Source organism: Scomber scombrus, chromosome 21 (assembly GCF_963691925.1).
Source record: "Scomber scombrus chromosome 21, fScoSco1.1, whole genome shotgun sequence".
Taxonomy (NCBI): Eukaryota; Metazoa; Chordata; class Actinopteri; order Scombriformes; family Scombridae; genus Scomber; species Scomber scombrus.
Genome location: NC_084990.1, coordinates 16,255,471 through 16,272,785, shown reverse-complemented (window position 1 = coordinate 16,272,785; position 17,315 = coordinate 16,255,471). Strand labels below are relative to the sequence as shown.

At 40.5% G+C, this 17,315-nt stretch overlaps 1 protein-coding gene across 1 annotated transcript in view; it reads left to right on the top strand.

The window, feature by feature from the left end:
- Positions 1–17,315, top strand: part of pald1a (phosphatase domain containing paladin 1a) — a 47,248-nt gene that overhangs the window by 9,765 nt on the left and 20,168 nt on the right. The window contains exons 8-18 of the mRNA XM_062442666.1: positions 227–381; positions 519–615; positions 746–850; positions 1,231–1,326; positions 1,420–1,554; positions 1,818–1,934; positions 2,378–2,557; positions 2,709–2,906; positions 3,553–3,693; positions 3,823–3,894; positions 6,547–6,687. Coding sequence (XP_062298650.1) covers positions 227–381; positions 519–615; positions 746–850; positions 1,231–1,326; positions 1,420–1,554; positions 1,818–1,934; positions 2,378–2,557; positions 2,709–2,906; positions 3,553–3,693; positions 3,823–3,894; positions 6,547–6,687 — 1,437 coding nt within the window. The remainder of the gene's footprint in view (positions 1–226; positions 382–518; positions 616–745; positions 851–1,230; positions 1,327–1,419; positions 1,555–1,817; positions 1,935–2,377; positions 2,558–2,708; positions 2,907–3,552; positions 3,694–3,822; positions 3,895–6,546; positions 6,688–17,315) is intronic.

Sequence of the window (17,315 nt, the reverse complement as noted above, 5' to 3'; positions counted from 1 at the left end):
TAAAACTGTGCTTTGGCTTAAGTCTTAAAAACTCCTTTCAACCTAATTAAGGTCAGTTTCGACTTATCTTTTTGCCTTCAAATCACCAAAACCATGCTCAGAAGAGAACACTTCATCTTTTGCACTGCTGTCATGATAAAAATGTGCCATTAATACCTTAATTATATAACAGCATTCACCTACATACATGCTTAACAGTCTTTTCTATATGTGCTTGTTCTTCCAGGAGAGCCCCAGCTTGTCTCTGGGACATGATGCATCGCGGCCGCTGCCTGCCCTGCTCTTCAGCTGCCAGGTGGGCGTCGGTCGCACCAACCTTGCCATGATCCTGGGCACACTGGTCATGAATCGCCTGAGGGGTGACTCACAGCCGGCGCCTCAGTAAGAACTCTGCACTGAACACATCTGGAAAACTGAGAGAAAAGTGACAAATGAAACCTCATTACATGTTTAATAATACAGTCTCACAATGTAACTTTGAGATTTCTCTGATTTCTCATTTAACATTTTCTTTGTAGAGTTGAGGAGGCAGCAGCGTCAGAGCCCAAACCACTGTTCCGGGTCATCCAGTCTCTGATCAACAAGCTGCCTAATGGACAGCAGGTCATGGAAGAGGTAAAGTAGATAACCATCATTGCAACCTTAACTTATACTGTTAAAACCAATGTCAAAATGGTCTTATATTTTCATCCTGTGGGACCAAAAAATTTAAATATAACGAGCTGATCATGTTTTTTCTTAACAGGTTGACCAGGCTATTACTCTGTGTTCAGAAATGCACAATATAAAAGAAGCAATATATGAGAACAAGAGTAAGCTGGAAGGGATCGGAGAAGATTATCAAATTCAGGTTGGTAATATTCTTTATTTTGGTTGTGACGTTGCAACCTGTAATTTCTCTTCAAAGGCAGCACTTCGTGATGTAAATGGCTCGATTACCAACGACGTCTGCCGCTGAAGTTATGTTCTGCTAAAATAGAACAGCTATGACACGGCAATCAAAGGATGATGATGAGTCATTAAAAGTCCTTAGCGATGGCCTTCAAGAGCTCATGCAGGACTTGAGTGACTCATAACCATAACTCATAAAAGAGCTGAATTTGCTGGCGTAATATTCTGTCTGTCATGAAATTTGTGGGATTTTAAATGTGTGTTCACTTGAAGTGTCTCACTTAAGAAGTAAAGAAACTCCAGTTTGAACAGATATTGAAGCTTTTGTTCATCTTTTAGGGAAGCAGTACCAAAGACTACTTTCTCAACAGAACGAAGCAGAGCTTGGAGCGCTACTTCTACTTGATTGTATTTAACGCATACCTTCATGAACAGGTAAAAGTTTTATTTTGCCCAGTGAAAATGAATCAGAAATAGATTACAAGCCATGAACATAATCTGAGTTATATCCTGTGTTGTATCTTGCAGTATCCTCTTGCCTTTGTGTCCAACTTCAGCCAGTGGATGTGCTACCACACGTGGCTGTACAGGTTGCTGGCCTGCATGGACCTATCAGAGCTGTCTGCCCCATCTGAGCTGATCACCAGAGGAGCACGTGTCCTGGCAAGTTTGTCTTTCTCTCATAATGCTGTGGCCAGCAGAATTTGATTACATATGTGTCTGAAATTCAAAACTAAAACCATTTTGGTGTTGATTAATTTCAGTGTTAAGCTCAGTCTTGCATGCAAATGGCTCTGTTGCTTTTTGTAATACAGATAAAGCTCGCCACATGATACTAATCTTTTCTCTTTTCTTACACAGTGTGTCTGAAAATACACTATATATTATTTGTTATGAGTAATGTGTAACTGCTTATGTCTGCACAGGTGGCTGATGAGTACTTGGCTCCTGACGTGCTTAGTACAGTGAAGGAGATGAAGGCGGTCAATTTCAGACGAGTGCCCAAGATGCCTGTTTATGGAATGGCTCAGCCAACATCAGAGGTTTAACACATCCCCTCACACTGTCATCAAATGAATACAGAAGCATGTATTTACTCTGCCAGTTAGACAGTAATCACTCACAAAAGTCTAAGCCATTATGTTGAGAGACTGAGTTGAAATAAAACCTCTCTGTTGAGTGTTTCTTTTATGGACTACAATTTCCATTTAGAGAGGAAGAACTTCTCTCTAAAAAGTTGCTCGGAACCAACATTTTTTTTCTATATTTAGCAAATTTAGGACTTTCTCCATGTTATCATAGAAAATTATATGTCAATTTATATTCATTATCAATTTGCACTCACACCGTTATGAATATTCATGAGAATACAAATAGACTGAGGAATGACTCATGGTGATTTCACAGAGATTTGCTCACCCACCACAGGATGGTGGAGCCGGACATCCAGCGCCTTGCCATCTAATCTTAAACTTGCTGTTTGTAGGCTACTGGAGCAGTGCTGGCACATCTGACGGATGAGAAGAGGAAGCACAGCCACGTGTTGTGGGTCAACCTGCAGGAGGAGCTGGTTTTAGAAGGGAATGGCCAGATTTTCATGCCGAGGGAGCCCTCGTGCTTGGATCAGAATGTTCCTATTCCATCATCAGACCCTCAGCAAATAGAGGTAAAGTTATTTATGTTTAGTCCTAAGATATTTTAGGGCTGTAACAATAAAATAAATGGCCAAAAGTGACTGTTCTTTCCAATTACAAGCTTTAGCTCTAGCTTCAAATTTTTTGAAGTGAAAGGGTGGTCATGTCCTCTCTGGCCTGCAGAAACTGGAGATGTCTCTGAAGGAGGAGATCTTGAGAGCCCAGAAGTGGTTGGAGGTGACACTAGAGCAGGAGAAACAGATGAAGATGTTTAAAAGCTGCCTGACGGTCCAGGAGATCTTCAACCAGCACAAAAGCTCCCACCAGGGTCTCGTCTACAAACGCATCCCTCTGCCGGACTGCAGCGCACCCATGGAGGAGGTAATGATGTGTATGCACTAATACATGCATGTCCAAGCTATTCCACAAAGGGCCATGTGGCTGTAGGTTTTTGTTCCAACCAATCAAGAGCACATGATTCGACCAATCAAATGCCTGAAGACTGAGATCAGTTGATTAAATGTGTCAAGTCTGGTGTGCTCCTGCTTGGTCAGAATGAAAATCTGCAGCCACACGGCCCTTTGTGGAATAGTTTGGACACCCCTGCACTAATACATGCAGGCATGAAGTGCAAAGCTGGAATACATAGGGTTGAAAATGAGTAAGCATAGTGCTCCCTCTAGTGGTTAGGACCATTAGTGAGTGTTTCACTGGCACTCAAGCCCAACCACCAACGCTGTGTTTTATCATCCTCTTAATCTTTGTTACTTAAGACACTATTTATGCTGATTCACTGTCATTTTTATATATGTACTCTCTGTTAATTCATGTAAAAATGTGAAAGTGCAGTTATCTTTTTTAAGCAGTTTACTTTAGCAATACATTTTTAGATTTATTTCATTTAATATGTATTTGTTCATATGACATTTTTGTCAATGAAGATTATGTGTAAAATAGAAGAGTTATTGTGGCAGAGTTTATGTGTGTATGTATTTGTGCATGAACTTAGTGCGTTTTTTGTCCTCAGGATTTGGATAAACTGTTGGAGGCCATGAAGAGTACCTTGGCTGAGGACTCCCACTCAGCCTTCGTTTTCAACTGCTCCAACGGCAAAGGCAGGACTACGACCGGCATGGTCGTCGCTGTTCTTACTCTCTGGCACTTTAATGTAAGACACTGCCTGGAATGTTCTGTACTCTGTGTTTATTTAGGGCCTCAAATATCCAAATGCCACTTACTGAAATATGATCAAATGTGGCCATGATGTAACATAAAAACTGGTGTTTTCCTATTGCAGGGATTCCCAGAATTTGCTGATGATGAGATCGTGAGTGTTCCTGATGCCAAGTACACAAAAGGAGAATTTGAGGTGTGTACGCTTTAAAAGCAAATGTCTTTCTCCTACTAACACTAATTATAATATTTTCCAACTGAATCAACTGTAGAGTGTACATCATTTAAAATAAAGCACATAATTAAGTACAGATTATAGAAAAAAATATTCTGGGAACCGCTACCGGGACAGCTATTGTAAATAAAATGTGTTGTTGACGTTTGCTACACACAGATTTGTGCAACCCCTGAATCTCCAAACAAACAAAGCATACTATAAAATTGTAGGTTAAAGGGGAACAGCACAGCCTTTTTCTCATTTTTCTAACTTATAACTCTGCACCTGTGAATGAAAGCTTTGTCCAAACAAAGCCAAAAGCCAGAGCTTTTCTCCTCTTGTGTGAATGCTGGCTGTGAATTGGGCTACTGGGTCTTTTCTTGATTCAGAGTTGTGACAATGAATCGTTGGTTGGAACCTGCTGGCCGTGTCCTCCACACTGTAAACATGACCACACAAAAAGAGGCCGCGCTCTGCAGGCACACAATGCCGCATGCCAATCACAACAGCGCAGCCAGCAGAGTTTCTGGGATACACAGAGCGGTCGCCACGGAAACCTTGTCTGCCTCCAATTGAGCTTCTGAAGGATGTGTGATGTTGCCATCCCCATTACTTTGTCTGCCAAAAAAAAAGGTGTTGCTATGGATGTGAGGTCAAAAGCATTAGATGATGGAGGAGCTGCTGTGGTGTTAGATAAGCCTCCCCTAGTGTGAAACTGGTAGTGTGAGATAGGGATGTCCCGATCCAGCTTTTTGCACTTCCGATCCGATACCGATATTGTAGCTTTTAGCATCGATCCGATACCGGCCGATCCAAGCATGTATTAAAGATTAAAGATATTTACTTATTTTGTTGTTATACTCATGTTGAAAAGGGTTTTACTCTTAAGAACAACTAGCCAACTTAATTAGGTTAGTTTGAATAATCCACAATGGTTGGTAATGAGAAGCTGACCTGTTTATTCATAACAGGGTTAAATAAACACAAAATAGACAAAATAATAAATAGTCAATTAACCACACAAACTGAATTGGCATCAGTGCTCTGCTCTTGAACAACAAGAGTGTAAACCAAGGCTTAAAAAGCCATCAGTGCAAACAATATTGTAAACTGTATAAAAAAAGCAAAACACACAAAAAAGCTGAGTAGAAAATAAATAGTGGGATGCTGGACAGGTCGCTAGGTGTGCTGAAAAACGCGGACCGGATTTGGGGGGAAAAGCTGAAAAAAACTGGAATGGATTACCTACATCGGTGCGCTGGAAAACACCGACCGGAGTTTTGAAAACAAACTGGATCGGGAGTCCGGATCGGGATTTTCCCGTGCAGGCCGATCCGATATTGATATGCATTTTCTGCTAATATCGGCGGCCGATCCGATCCAAATATCGGATCGGGACATCCCTAGTGTGAGATAATTCTCTGATAATCAATGGCCAGGTGTACACAGCATCTTAAGAAAATATAATGCCCTGAATAGCAGTATGACGATTTCCTTAAAAAGGGAGCTCAACATGAGTATAACTCAAAAACAAACTTAAATAAAAAAATATTTGAGGTTCCAATGAATTCCTTAAATTACATATATAAGTGTGTGTGTATATATGTATGTATATGTATATATATGTGCTAAAGTGCCATGATGAGTTTCAGTACAATGCATGATAGGTACAAAATAATAGCACCATAAGATAAACATATAGTCGTTTTTCTAGGGACAGTGGTCAGGCTGCATGCTGATGCTGCTGAACTCAGACACAGGCTGAATGAGAAAATAGGGTTTTGCCTGCAGGCCTGTTCTGTTCTCTGATCCTGCTCTTTGCTCTTCCTGCTCCCTGCCTCCTGTTTCTTGTTATTGTTATCGGTGATGTCATTATCAGAAATGAGTGAAGTGAACCAGCTGTAGAGGGGCCACCAGCAAGGTCTAGTAAACTAAGTTGCGGCTGACTTCCACATAGTGTTGTAGTTTTGCGTCACACAGACGTGCTGATGGAAACATTCCCCATCAAGCTAGGTCAACAACACTGTAAATGAACATGCTGACACACACTTGCCCCAATATTTCAATTAGGTCAGGACTGACAGGCAGTGCTCTTCTTATCAGTTGGTCCGCCTCAGCTGAGTTTTGCACAAAGCACCATTATCAACAGACCTCCCATGGTGGATATTTGCCGTTTAAACATTTTTTGAATGGAGGATTAAAAGGATAAAAAATATTATTAAAGATTAATTTGAAATCTCATTCTTGATCTTGGAAAGAGTATTTGAAAAAATAAACCTCACCATAAGGAAGATTGTTTAATACAAAAGCCACAGAACAGCTTGTGATGCTCATCTTGTCAACCATTTTAAAAGAAATTTGAAGGATTAAAACAGAGGAATTTTAGCTGCAGAACAGAACCAACTAGTTTTTTGGAAAAAAGTGAGTTGAAATTCCAGAAAAGTGAAAAAAAGACAAACTCCTTTACTCAAGAAAAGTTTCACAGATCTTTTGACTGCAGAATCTCAGTCAATAAAATAACATAAAGTCCTCTAGGCAGGTATAACAGAGATTGTGGTGTTTTGCTGCAGCTTTTGAACGACTCTTTGAAACTTTTGGGAAAACAAGCACATGTTTTTCTCTGGTGTCCAGGTCGTGATGCAGCTGGTGCGTCTCCTCCCTGACGGCCACCGGATGAAGAGGGAGGTGGACATGGCCCTGGACTCCGTCAGTGAGACCATGACCCCCATGCACTATCATCTGAGAGAGATCATCATCTGCACATACAGACAGGTACAAATATTGCTGCCGCATTTGTTAACTAATCCCTAATATACAGGACATCCAATCTATTTTTAATAAAGCGTTGGAAACAGGAGGAGAGGATCTTAATCGTTTGAAAAACTGCAGACAGGCATGTGTGTTCTTATACCTTGTATCTTTGTGAGAACAAATTTTAGTATTATACCTTGAAAGTGGGAATTTTTTGGTCAATCCTCACTTTGTCTTTGTGCTTTATTTTAGGATAAATGTAGTACTCAGGTAAAGGTTGGGGTTAGGCATGAAGTTGTGATGTGAAAGATTAGAAGTAAGTCTAGGGAAATGCATTGTGTTATTGAAGACCCTCACAAAAATAGAAATACAAATGTACCCATTAAGTGGAACTCCACAGTCCAGATTAGTATTCTTAACTCATTTTGAATATATATTGCAAATTAAGCAAACGCCTGGGTGTTCAAAAGCAAAAAATCATCACACATTCCCCTGAATTTCCTGGAAGCTGCCTGAATTGCTACATTTTAATTAATCTTGTTATAGTTTTGAAAAATAGTTTTCAAAAAATCACACACTGATTATGAATGTGACTTTCTCATGCTGAGACACAATCAACATGCTGTTATGGATTTTGGTGTACTTCCACATGAGCCCCATAGATGGCGTCAAGAACTTGTTTTAATGTATTTTTTTACTGCCACAGTTTAGATCTCAGAGACATGAGTGAGAGGGATCCCTGCTCTTTAAGCTCGAGCTGCACAGCGTGGAAACATTATTGTGGTGCAACATAAGTTATCTCTAAAAGTAGATGGAATCCGGTTGGGTTTAAATGGAAAAGAGCGAGGGGGGAAAAGGGTCGGAAAAGAAATAATTACTTGTGGGATTTTGAGGCTTGAACTCTGTATGCTTTACATGGTCCAAGTTGTATTAAATAGCATATCACATTAATATCAGCTGTTTTGTTTGCTACATGCATGGAGCGCACCAGATGTCAGTGTCACCAGCATTTCAGGTCAAGTCCACTGAGTGATGATTTTATTATTCGTTCACTAAACACACTCTAACCACAAGGATGAAATGCAGATAAGAAGAAGCAGATGAGGTAATAAAATATTTTGAATCTTTGAATGGTTAAAGAGAAGCAAGGATGCAGACTCCAGCTCTGAAAGATGTTCTTCATATGTTGGACATTCTGTCTAAAAAGCAAGGCTGACATTGAACAAAAGTAGTCTTAAATGGGGTTTTTGAGACCTATCTGGACAGGGTCTCCTAATTCTGTGGCCTCTGCAGGACCAAGGCTCTGTTTTAGCCATTTGTAATGCAGACTGTAATCATTGCGCCTCTGTGCACCGTCAGCCGTTCTCAGAAAGCTGGAGGCACCCGGTCCTGTCTCCAACGTATCAATGGGCCTCATTGTCCTATGAACTCTGTCTTTCGCCTATATTCTCTCTCCCGTCCGTCACACTCTGATGCCAGGCTCCAGGAAAAGGCTAGCTATCAGCTATCAGAGATATTTGGATTTTAAATATTGTGAGGTTAACTTGCACTGACCTCACTTTTTCCCAGATTTTAAAGAATAATTGCAGTTTGTTTCAACTTGGCCATTCGTTTTGGCCGTCATTCCTATCTCTATAGTTCATTTTGTACTCACCCGGTTGAATGATGATATCCTAGAATCTCGCTATATCACTAAAAAGACGTCCGATAGGGTATGAAACATGAGCAGTAAAAGAATTGTGTATGTTTTGAGCAAACCTCCTGATAAGCCAATTTCAAGCTGGATTTATGGTCACCGCTGGGGGTTAACATGTGTAGATACTCATGGTGTGTGTTTTGATTTATAGTTCATCACCAGATCTCTCCTGCTAATATGACCATCACAGGATTAGTCACATGTACAGTACTATAGATAATCAGGCATATCGTGCTTTAAATAATATTCCCCTCAGTAACAGTACATTTTTTATTCACTTTGTGATATGAGAGATTGTGGGTCTTGTTATATGAATGAATATGTTACTATTCTGTGTTTACGTTTCATTCACCTGCGATAGGAGGTTGAAGGTTTGCATAAGAGATGACTTTCCTAGATGTTTGTTGCTGAAAAGGAGAAGATAAGTGAGCTCATCATTTTTTAAAATTTCATGTTTTCCTCACTCACAAAAATGTTCACTGGAACGTCGTACATCAGGAACTTGTCCGATAAAGCACAAGCAACCAATCACCGGTCTTATCTTAAGGTCAGCTATGGCATAGCTTCATCTGTTAGGTGCATAGACTTTTAAGCTACGCTGTAACACATGAGGGGGGATCTGAAAATTCCCAGGTAAAACTGCCACTATTAATCTTTCCTTTTTAATTTCCTACAAGGTACTCCCCTTGAGATGCGATTAACTTTTCCCAGTGCTTCCCCCATTCTTGGAAACATTTCCTGTTGTCATCTTTTGTCAGTTCTTCTTGGATTTTCTCCCACCGTATAGCAAATTTAGTCCCTTTCGGTACCTATTTTAGTTTCATCAAGCTGTAGGCATACACGACCTAGCAGCAAATCTGATAACTACACGCTTGGTACAACTATAATCCAACTTTAAAAAGCAGAACTGTAAAATGATTACCCAAACTTTCAGCTGGGGACCAACAGACCAACTTTCTGGTTGTGACATACTGTACGTGATCTACACACCCTTTCCTTCTTTTCCTCATTCTTATGGGAATCACTGTGTTTCCAAATCTGAGCACTTACCTTGGTGAATACAGTGTCATGGTAACGGATTGAAATGATAGCCAAAACTACAAAGTAAGCTGCTCTGTCCTTTAACCTTGCCCCTTCGGACCTCAGGTTGGCACCGTGTTCCCCTTTCAGCCTTTCCCCTCCTGCCTCAACCAGCAGGCCAGGTGATAAACAGTGCCAGATGTTGCTAGAACCCGGCAGGCAGCAGCAGACGAGAGAGGGGGAGAAAAGGGGGTAGGAAGAGGGAAAAATTTCACCCCCACTCTTTCTCTCTGTCTCTCTCTCTCTCTCTCTCTCTCTCTCTCTCTCTCTCTCTCGTAGCCCTCCCCCTCCTCACCCCTCCTAAGCACCCGCCTCCACTTTGACAGTGGTTGGAAAATGTGTCTTTGATAGAGAAAAAAATATATTTACACTGGGACCCGAACCGTCCGCCAGCTCCCAGAGGGGCCAGGGAAAAGGGGGAAGGGAGGTGGCGGAGCGGGTGAGGTTTTTGGGGGCTGAGTGCGTGTGTGTGTGTGTGTATCTATGTGTGGTGGTAGTGGTGGTGGTGGTGGTGGGGGGGGGGGGGGGGTCTTCTTGAAGGGCCTGTAAATCCCTGCTGCCGTCCAGGCGTGACCCCTCGTTGCAGATGCATCCTCCAATGTCAGGGCCAACGCAGAAGAGAGGCTGCTTCCTCTCCTCCTCTGCCTCCTCCTCCGTCTCCTGCACAGGAATCAGCTGCAGGGGCCTCTCTTTCCATTGTCAAGCCAGTTTGAGGTGGAAAATAGCCTCGAGCGATTTCTGCCCACTACAGTTCACTTTGATATTGTCCTCTTTCATTGTGAAGCTTTGTTGTGTTGACAGGTGTGTTGACACACAGGCTGGATTTATTGGATGGACAGGGAATCTGATAATGCAAAATGTCAAACGATTTTAGGAACACAAACCCCAACATCACCTAATTTCCATCTGTCTTCCCATGGTTGCAGCCTTCTATTATCTTTCCATTTTTTTATCATCAACTCACATTATCCTGATTTCATAGCAGCATATGCCATTTCCATGATGAATAATATTTCTGTTTGTCCAGTATGTTGTTAGTTCTAGCACCTTGTCTGATTCAACCTGTCCAAACAGCTTTAAGAGCATGTACAGAAAATGTGATCACTGAAGTTTGCTGTCTTCTACCCAGTCCATCAAGAGGCTATTAAAGCAAAGTGAGTGGAGTTGCAGAAATGGAGAATCAAATCTGACAATCTCATAAACCCTAATCCTTTTTCTTTTGGGCGAGAGTTGCAGCACTTTTCCCCTATCACCTTTTTTCTTTTCCAAAACTGGAATGCTTTTTCACCCAGGTGGTGAGAAAACTGAAACGCATAGATTGAGAGTGAATGAGTGCAAATCATGCTGTGTGTGTCCAAAGAAAGGCCCTCATGGTTTGGACGGGGCAGTGGAAAAATATTTTCAGAAAGGGGAGAATGCTGTGAGCAGGTTTCTTTTTTTTTTTTTCTGAGAAAGGTAGCGGACGTCTTTAGGAAAGAAGAAGTGAGAGGAGCTGGGGCCAAATTCGCAAAAGTTTGCAGAGGTTGAGGGGACTGGTGCAGCACTGACAGCCAAATATATTTGGCTATATTTCTTTTTTTCTTCGAGAACGCACACACTGTGAGGTGCAGACCAGTTTCAGCTCCAATTCAATCTGCCTGAATTGGAAAATGTTATCAATGATGGCTTGAGATGAAAAAGTACATTTTCAAGAGAATATTGTTAAAATATTGTTATGTTCTAGATTTATAGTCATCAAAATTTCTCCTACAATTATTTTTTTTTATCAATTTTGTCTAGAGTAATTTTGAAGAAAAGTTTGATTATGATATGTAATTTGTTTGTCACATGATGAATCATACAATGAATTGTATGTAAGGGAAGATGAAGCAGAATCAGATAACACCCTATTGAAGGTGAGATATCTGTAAATGTTTGGTGAATAAAGCATGGTGCACTGGAGAAGAGTTTTTGCAATGTGAAAGAAGAACAAGGGATTAGAAAAAAGGTAGATGGGGTGAGAAAGTGAGAGGCAATCACACAGTTAGGTTAACAAACTACTTTTGGAACTAGTATTTTGCAGCTTTGCATTTAAATCTCAGCTATCTCCAATACTCTTTTGGCTCAGGGGGCTTTGTGTTAACAGTTTTCATCTCAATTAGGATGACCACTTGACATAAGTGGCCCAATTACAAAGTGGAGTTGGTGACGGCCAAAGGAAATATTGGCAGGAAAATGAGCCCACCTGAACCAGAGACAAGTTCTTCTTCTCCCCTGAGGTGTGGGTTGACTCGTAGCTCCTCAAAAGAGGCTTTTATTTAGGTCCAGCGCTGGGTGGGAGAGGGGAAAGTGGTAGAGCCAGAGGTTGTTGTTGTTTTTATTCATAATTTCCAGACTCTCACATGCCAATAGCAGTATTTGCTGCGGCTGTCTACAAGTGACTTATTTTGACCAAATTCCATTTGAACAGGTGCAACCAGCTGAGGTATTTGGACATGGACAACACATTCTCCCTATGCAGAATTAGGCTCAAAAGTAAGGACTTGTAATGAGGTTGTAGATGTATATATATGTGTATATGTGTCAGGTATGTGTGCCAGTACACATAGAGGTAAATAAAGCATCACCCGGGACTTTTCCTGAGAGGTTAGGTGAGCTATGGGGGGTTATACGCAGCTGCTACTAGTCAGTTGCTATTCAGTAGCTATTGCGGGAGTTTCCACAGCTGTAAATGACATCAAAGGATACTCTAATAGATCTAGTTTGTGTTTATAGTACTCACTGATGTCTAACATGACACGGTCCATTGAAGGGCTGCTGCATTCACCCGTAACATTAATGCTGCTGATACATTTCTGGGGTTGAAGAGTTACGTGCCTTCTTTAGTAACTGTTACGATACAATGAAAGAGGTATATGCTAGAATTGGTGCATGCAAAATTCATATAGTGTTAGGGAAAGAAAACATGCGACAGCTTGCAGTTTAAGGAAGGCCTATTATAATGATTTGGTTCCATGTTTCATACTCTGTCAATGACCCAATCACACCCTATCACACAAATTATGATTAAGGAATATTTATAGCCATTAGGGCTGTACATGCCAGTTTTTGTTACAGTCATATGCCATGCCAAGTCATTTCACTGATAAGTCTCTTTTCATTGGCTGACAATGTGCTAATCAGTGAAATCACATGGTGCTCCCCATCGTCGGAACAAACACACAAATAAACCCGGTTTTCACAGCCAAAGATGCAAAACCCTGAATTTTAATCATGTTCAGACTGCTTATTACTCTAACTTCTGCTACCACCATGACCATGTGCAAAGTTTAATTGCTCAATCACGTTATGGTGTGTAACTCGACTTCAACTTTTTGCTGCAGCGTGATTCACACAGAGTGCCAGCAGGATATCCAGAAAGCTCAACTGAAATGATTTAAAATGCTATTTTCAACAGAATAGCACTTTACAATCAGAACTGCGCTCATGTAGTTTCTGACTTTGCCTTTTGGTGATTTAGGCAATGTTAACACGGAAACGATCTGAACAGAAAACGCAAAAGTGGCGTTGCGTTCTCACTTTTTATTCCTCGTTTTGGGAAATCTGCGTGCATACGGTGACGCAAAAGTTTGTGGAATTCAATGTTGTATGCACGCCAGGCGGCCACAACATCACAAAGTCTGCGCGCCTGTGTAGAACCTTAAACTATTTAAACACGTTCAGACTAACCTCTTAATAGCAAGACACTGACACTTTTTGAAATCAGAAAAAACAGTCTTCCTCTTACAAATGAAAAGTTAGATAAGCAATAAACACATGGTTGCTCAGTTGGATTATTTTAAAGGTTTCGCATTACTGGAGTCAATACACTGACTTGATGACTCTCCTCTACCTCTACCCTATTATTTAGCATTTGCCATTATCCCGTAATTGAAAATTGTGACCAAAGTGGCTGCTGTTCAGAAAAAAGTTGTATAGTCTACTTAAGAAATAACACAAATTGAAAAAGGTAATTGGTTTATTAGAGTATTGCTTCATTACATCGTTCTTTCATTAGTCCTATAATAGACTTATGTGTTTTAATTTAGCTTTATGATCTTCCAGCCTCTGCAGTTATTATAGTTTACAGTGTTCACTCTCCCTGCAAGAGATCAAGCTTTCATGCTCTTGCTCACTCTCTACATGCTGACCACTTTAGAAATCGTTATGTTTGCCTCCTAGTCTATCCCCTTTTACCCTGAATAACTGAACTGCCCTGGCCTGCCCTTTGCCCTGACCTTCCTCATGTCCCCCACCCCCTTTTCAACCACTGGCCCCAGGACAGTGTTTCAGACCTTGCTGGGTACTGCACAGAAGGATTGCTATTTCCTGCCCCCACACACTAAACCTGTCATTGCCCCAGGCCCACAGACCAGGAATAACTACCTCCAAAACCATGCATGAGTGTTTAAGCATGCCCTCAGTAGCTGTGGTCATGGTATCTGACAGGTCTTGCTAAGCCCCAAATCATTTCAGCAGGAAAAGGTCTACCTTTTTGGTCTAATCTTTCACACCAGCTAACTACTGGCATTGAACAAATACCTACAGGAATACAATCCCAATGGTGAACTGACTTAAATGCCAACCATGTGGGATATGCGGTAAGTCGTGACTTGGTTGAGGTTCACAATGCCCCAATGGGGAAGCTGTGTTTCATACGTGAGGACAGTTGAGCAACAGATGAATCCTGTGTTAACGACGCTATAACTACTCCCAAAGTGCCAACAACTCACACAGTCAGCAAGGAACATTCAGATCTGCCTTGTCAAATGACTTTTTCGATCCCATAGAGACCGCTTCAAAGTAAGGTACAATGTAGGTCTACCTTATTTCTGCAATCTTCTATTCTTGGAAGTAATCATTATAATGGCAGATTTGATGGGTGTGGGCATTTAGGTGCTGGATAAAATGCATTTTACATAAGTAATTTAAGAATATAAAATAGGTGCAGGAACATAGTCGGATGGTATGGATTGACAGCAGCAGCTGCTCAGATTGAACTAAATATAAAAAAGTCAATAGAAGGGCCAGCAGCCCCATGACGATATAATGATTGTTACACAGAAAACAAAAGGTAGCGAAAGTTTTGTCTGTGAGTGGTTCAGACCTCTGAATTGCTGCCCACATCTACTTTTTCAGTGATTCAAATAGATTTGGTATTGGGTTTGTTGACGGCTGTCTACAACTCTGAAGGCGGAGGTAATATTCTGTGCCACAACCACGAATTTGTCATCATGGACCCGGCTGCACAGGTTCTTTTAAATCATTTACAGGAAAAACTCTTAAATTAGTATATTCTTTTATCGTTGTGAAAAACATTACATTAACAACTTCTAGCAAACACTACTGTAGCTTCTTTGTCAACAGAAAAATAACATTCACGGTGCAGACATATTGGTCACCACTGAGAAAATTGAAGAATAATGATCGAATAATTATGTAAACAAATTGCAATTATTGCAGGATAGTGTCAGACTTTCAGCTTTTTAGTTTTCTGGCCCACATTTTTAAAAGCTGTAAAGCTCTAAAAACTGGACGCTATCTACCCAGTGCAAAACTACTGTAGGTGAGAGAAGCGTTGTTTTCACAGCTTGTTGCCACTGCCCCAAATGGTTAAAAAAATAAGTTCAAGTTCAAGTTTAAATATGAACTTTACTAGCTGACATTGCATATTTGGTAGCTTAGCCTTGCTAATGCTACTTTGTGCTCTGTTAGCTTATCTTGGCCCACCAGTATTTCTGTTTTCCCTCTGAGCCGATGTTAATAAACTAGCAAGCCAAGAATCGCATTAATTATACCATCTTTACTGTAGTAAACTGCCCCTAAAGTATTTATCTTCACCACAGTGACAATTTTAACATGTCAGACTCAGCACTAAGTTTGAATGTTTCCTGTTAAGCTTTAATAATTACAATGATGCTTTAGTAGCAAGTTAAAGTTTATGTAACACCAGCTAATATTCCCCTCTCATCCCTGTATGTTTATGAAGTACATTCATAAAGCCACCAAGAATACATCCATATTTTTCACTCAAGTTGAAACATTTTCAACTTGCGCAGACGTGTAGTCAGTTTGTGTTGTCCTGGTGAATTTGCATATGAATACTTGCATCTTTGCATTGATATTGCGTGTAATAAGGCCACATTTAAAAATAGCTTTGCGTTCTGTCTGAACACAGAAAAATGGAAATCTTGACCTGTCAGTGGCTCTCGGTGGAATCATTATCATCTGTATTCTGTCTGTACAAAATGTAATGGTAATCCATCCATAGTTAGTTAAAAATGTCCTTCCAGATCACAGTGTTCAACCATGCTGTGCAGTACTGTGGCTGACAAACAGTTCCTCACAGCAGTTTTGTGGCTTCCTCACAAAGAAAAAAAAATCAGCCATCAATACATTTGCTTTCTATTAACCACCAGCATCAATACAGACAAGTATTTTGCAGCCAAGAGTAAAAATTTGATTAGGAGAACTCAGTGGGTTTTAAATGTCTGATTAGTTGTAGCTTGCAGACATACCATTTTAATGCCCAAGTTTGGGTTTGCATGCACAAGATATTTCGAAAGCTCAATAAATGATTGATTCACAGTGGGAGTCTCCATGTGCTCTGTTTCCAGGCATGTGCACGTACAGAATGTACCATAATGCGTGTGGTTAATGCGGGCAGATATTCCAGTCTCTGTGTAGGCTAAGTTGATGAGCCCTGTCTCCTCCTGTGGCTTTTGTAATCTCTGCTCAACAGACATTATGTATTTTTGCTTGTCTTCATTGCGCAATACATTCCTTCATTAGTTCTCCATTTTTGTTAATCCTATCCTTAGATCCTGTTTGTTTATTTTTGATTAGAGCTGATAGATATTAATTTTAAATGTTTAAGAAAAGTTAAGTCTGTATTCTGATAGCGAATACAGATAATCCATAAGACTTCACTTCATGACAAAGTATCTGAACTGTTTTAACCACAAATTACATTTTCACATTCATTTTTAAGCCATTTGACACAAGATGGACAGATTGGTTGATGGCAAATCTGCATATATACAGTATGTGGATTGACACAGCTTGCCCCTAAAATCCACCTCAACCTCAACTTCATGATTTAATCAGTGTAGTGTGGCTGAGCAACTGGAAAAAGACAGACAGAGGATTGGAATCTGTAGAAACCATTAACATAAAGGCATCTCCGTCCCCTCCTCTCACTGGCTGCTACATGGCTTCTCTGTTCCTTTTTAAAAGGGGAGTTTTGGGCACCATCTTGATCCATAAAGATCAGTTCTGCAGCTTGAAGCCAGATGATGTATAACTTTGATTGCTTCGCTACTGGCCAACCTGGCAGGCGGCAGACAGACTGGGTGGGTGGATGGTCGGGTTTTCAGAAAAATGGGAGTGCATGTAAAAAAAACATACACATGCTGGGTGGGTGCATGCAACCTGGAGAAATATTTAAGTATGTCTGATGTAAGAAGTATGTTTAAAATATACTTCTTTCAGTTTTACACATTGCAGAATCTGATGGATCAACACAGTAAGAAAAATGTTTTAATAGTACTAGTATTATTTATTTAAAAAATGTATATATAAAAATATGTTGCACCTTTCTAGTCAAAGTTAGAAAGCTCCAAAGAGTTAAACAGAAGCTAAATAAAAATACACAGTTTTATAGAAGCATACTAAACACAGAGGAAGACTGATGTTAGGAGTCACTTGTAAAAAGAGATGGAAGTTTCAGCCAAGAGAGCAAAAACCTGAATGATGCAAGTCTATAATAGACACTGGGATATAATGGCACTCTTATTTTATAAAATGATGGCAAACAATGTTGCACCTCAGTACATTTTTAGGTAACGTAACATTA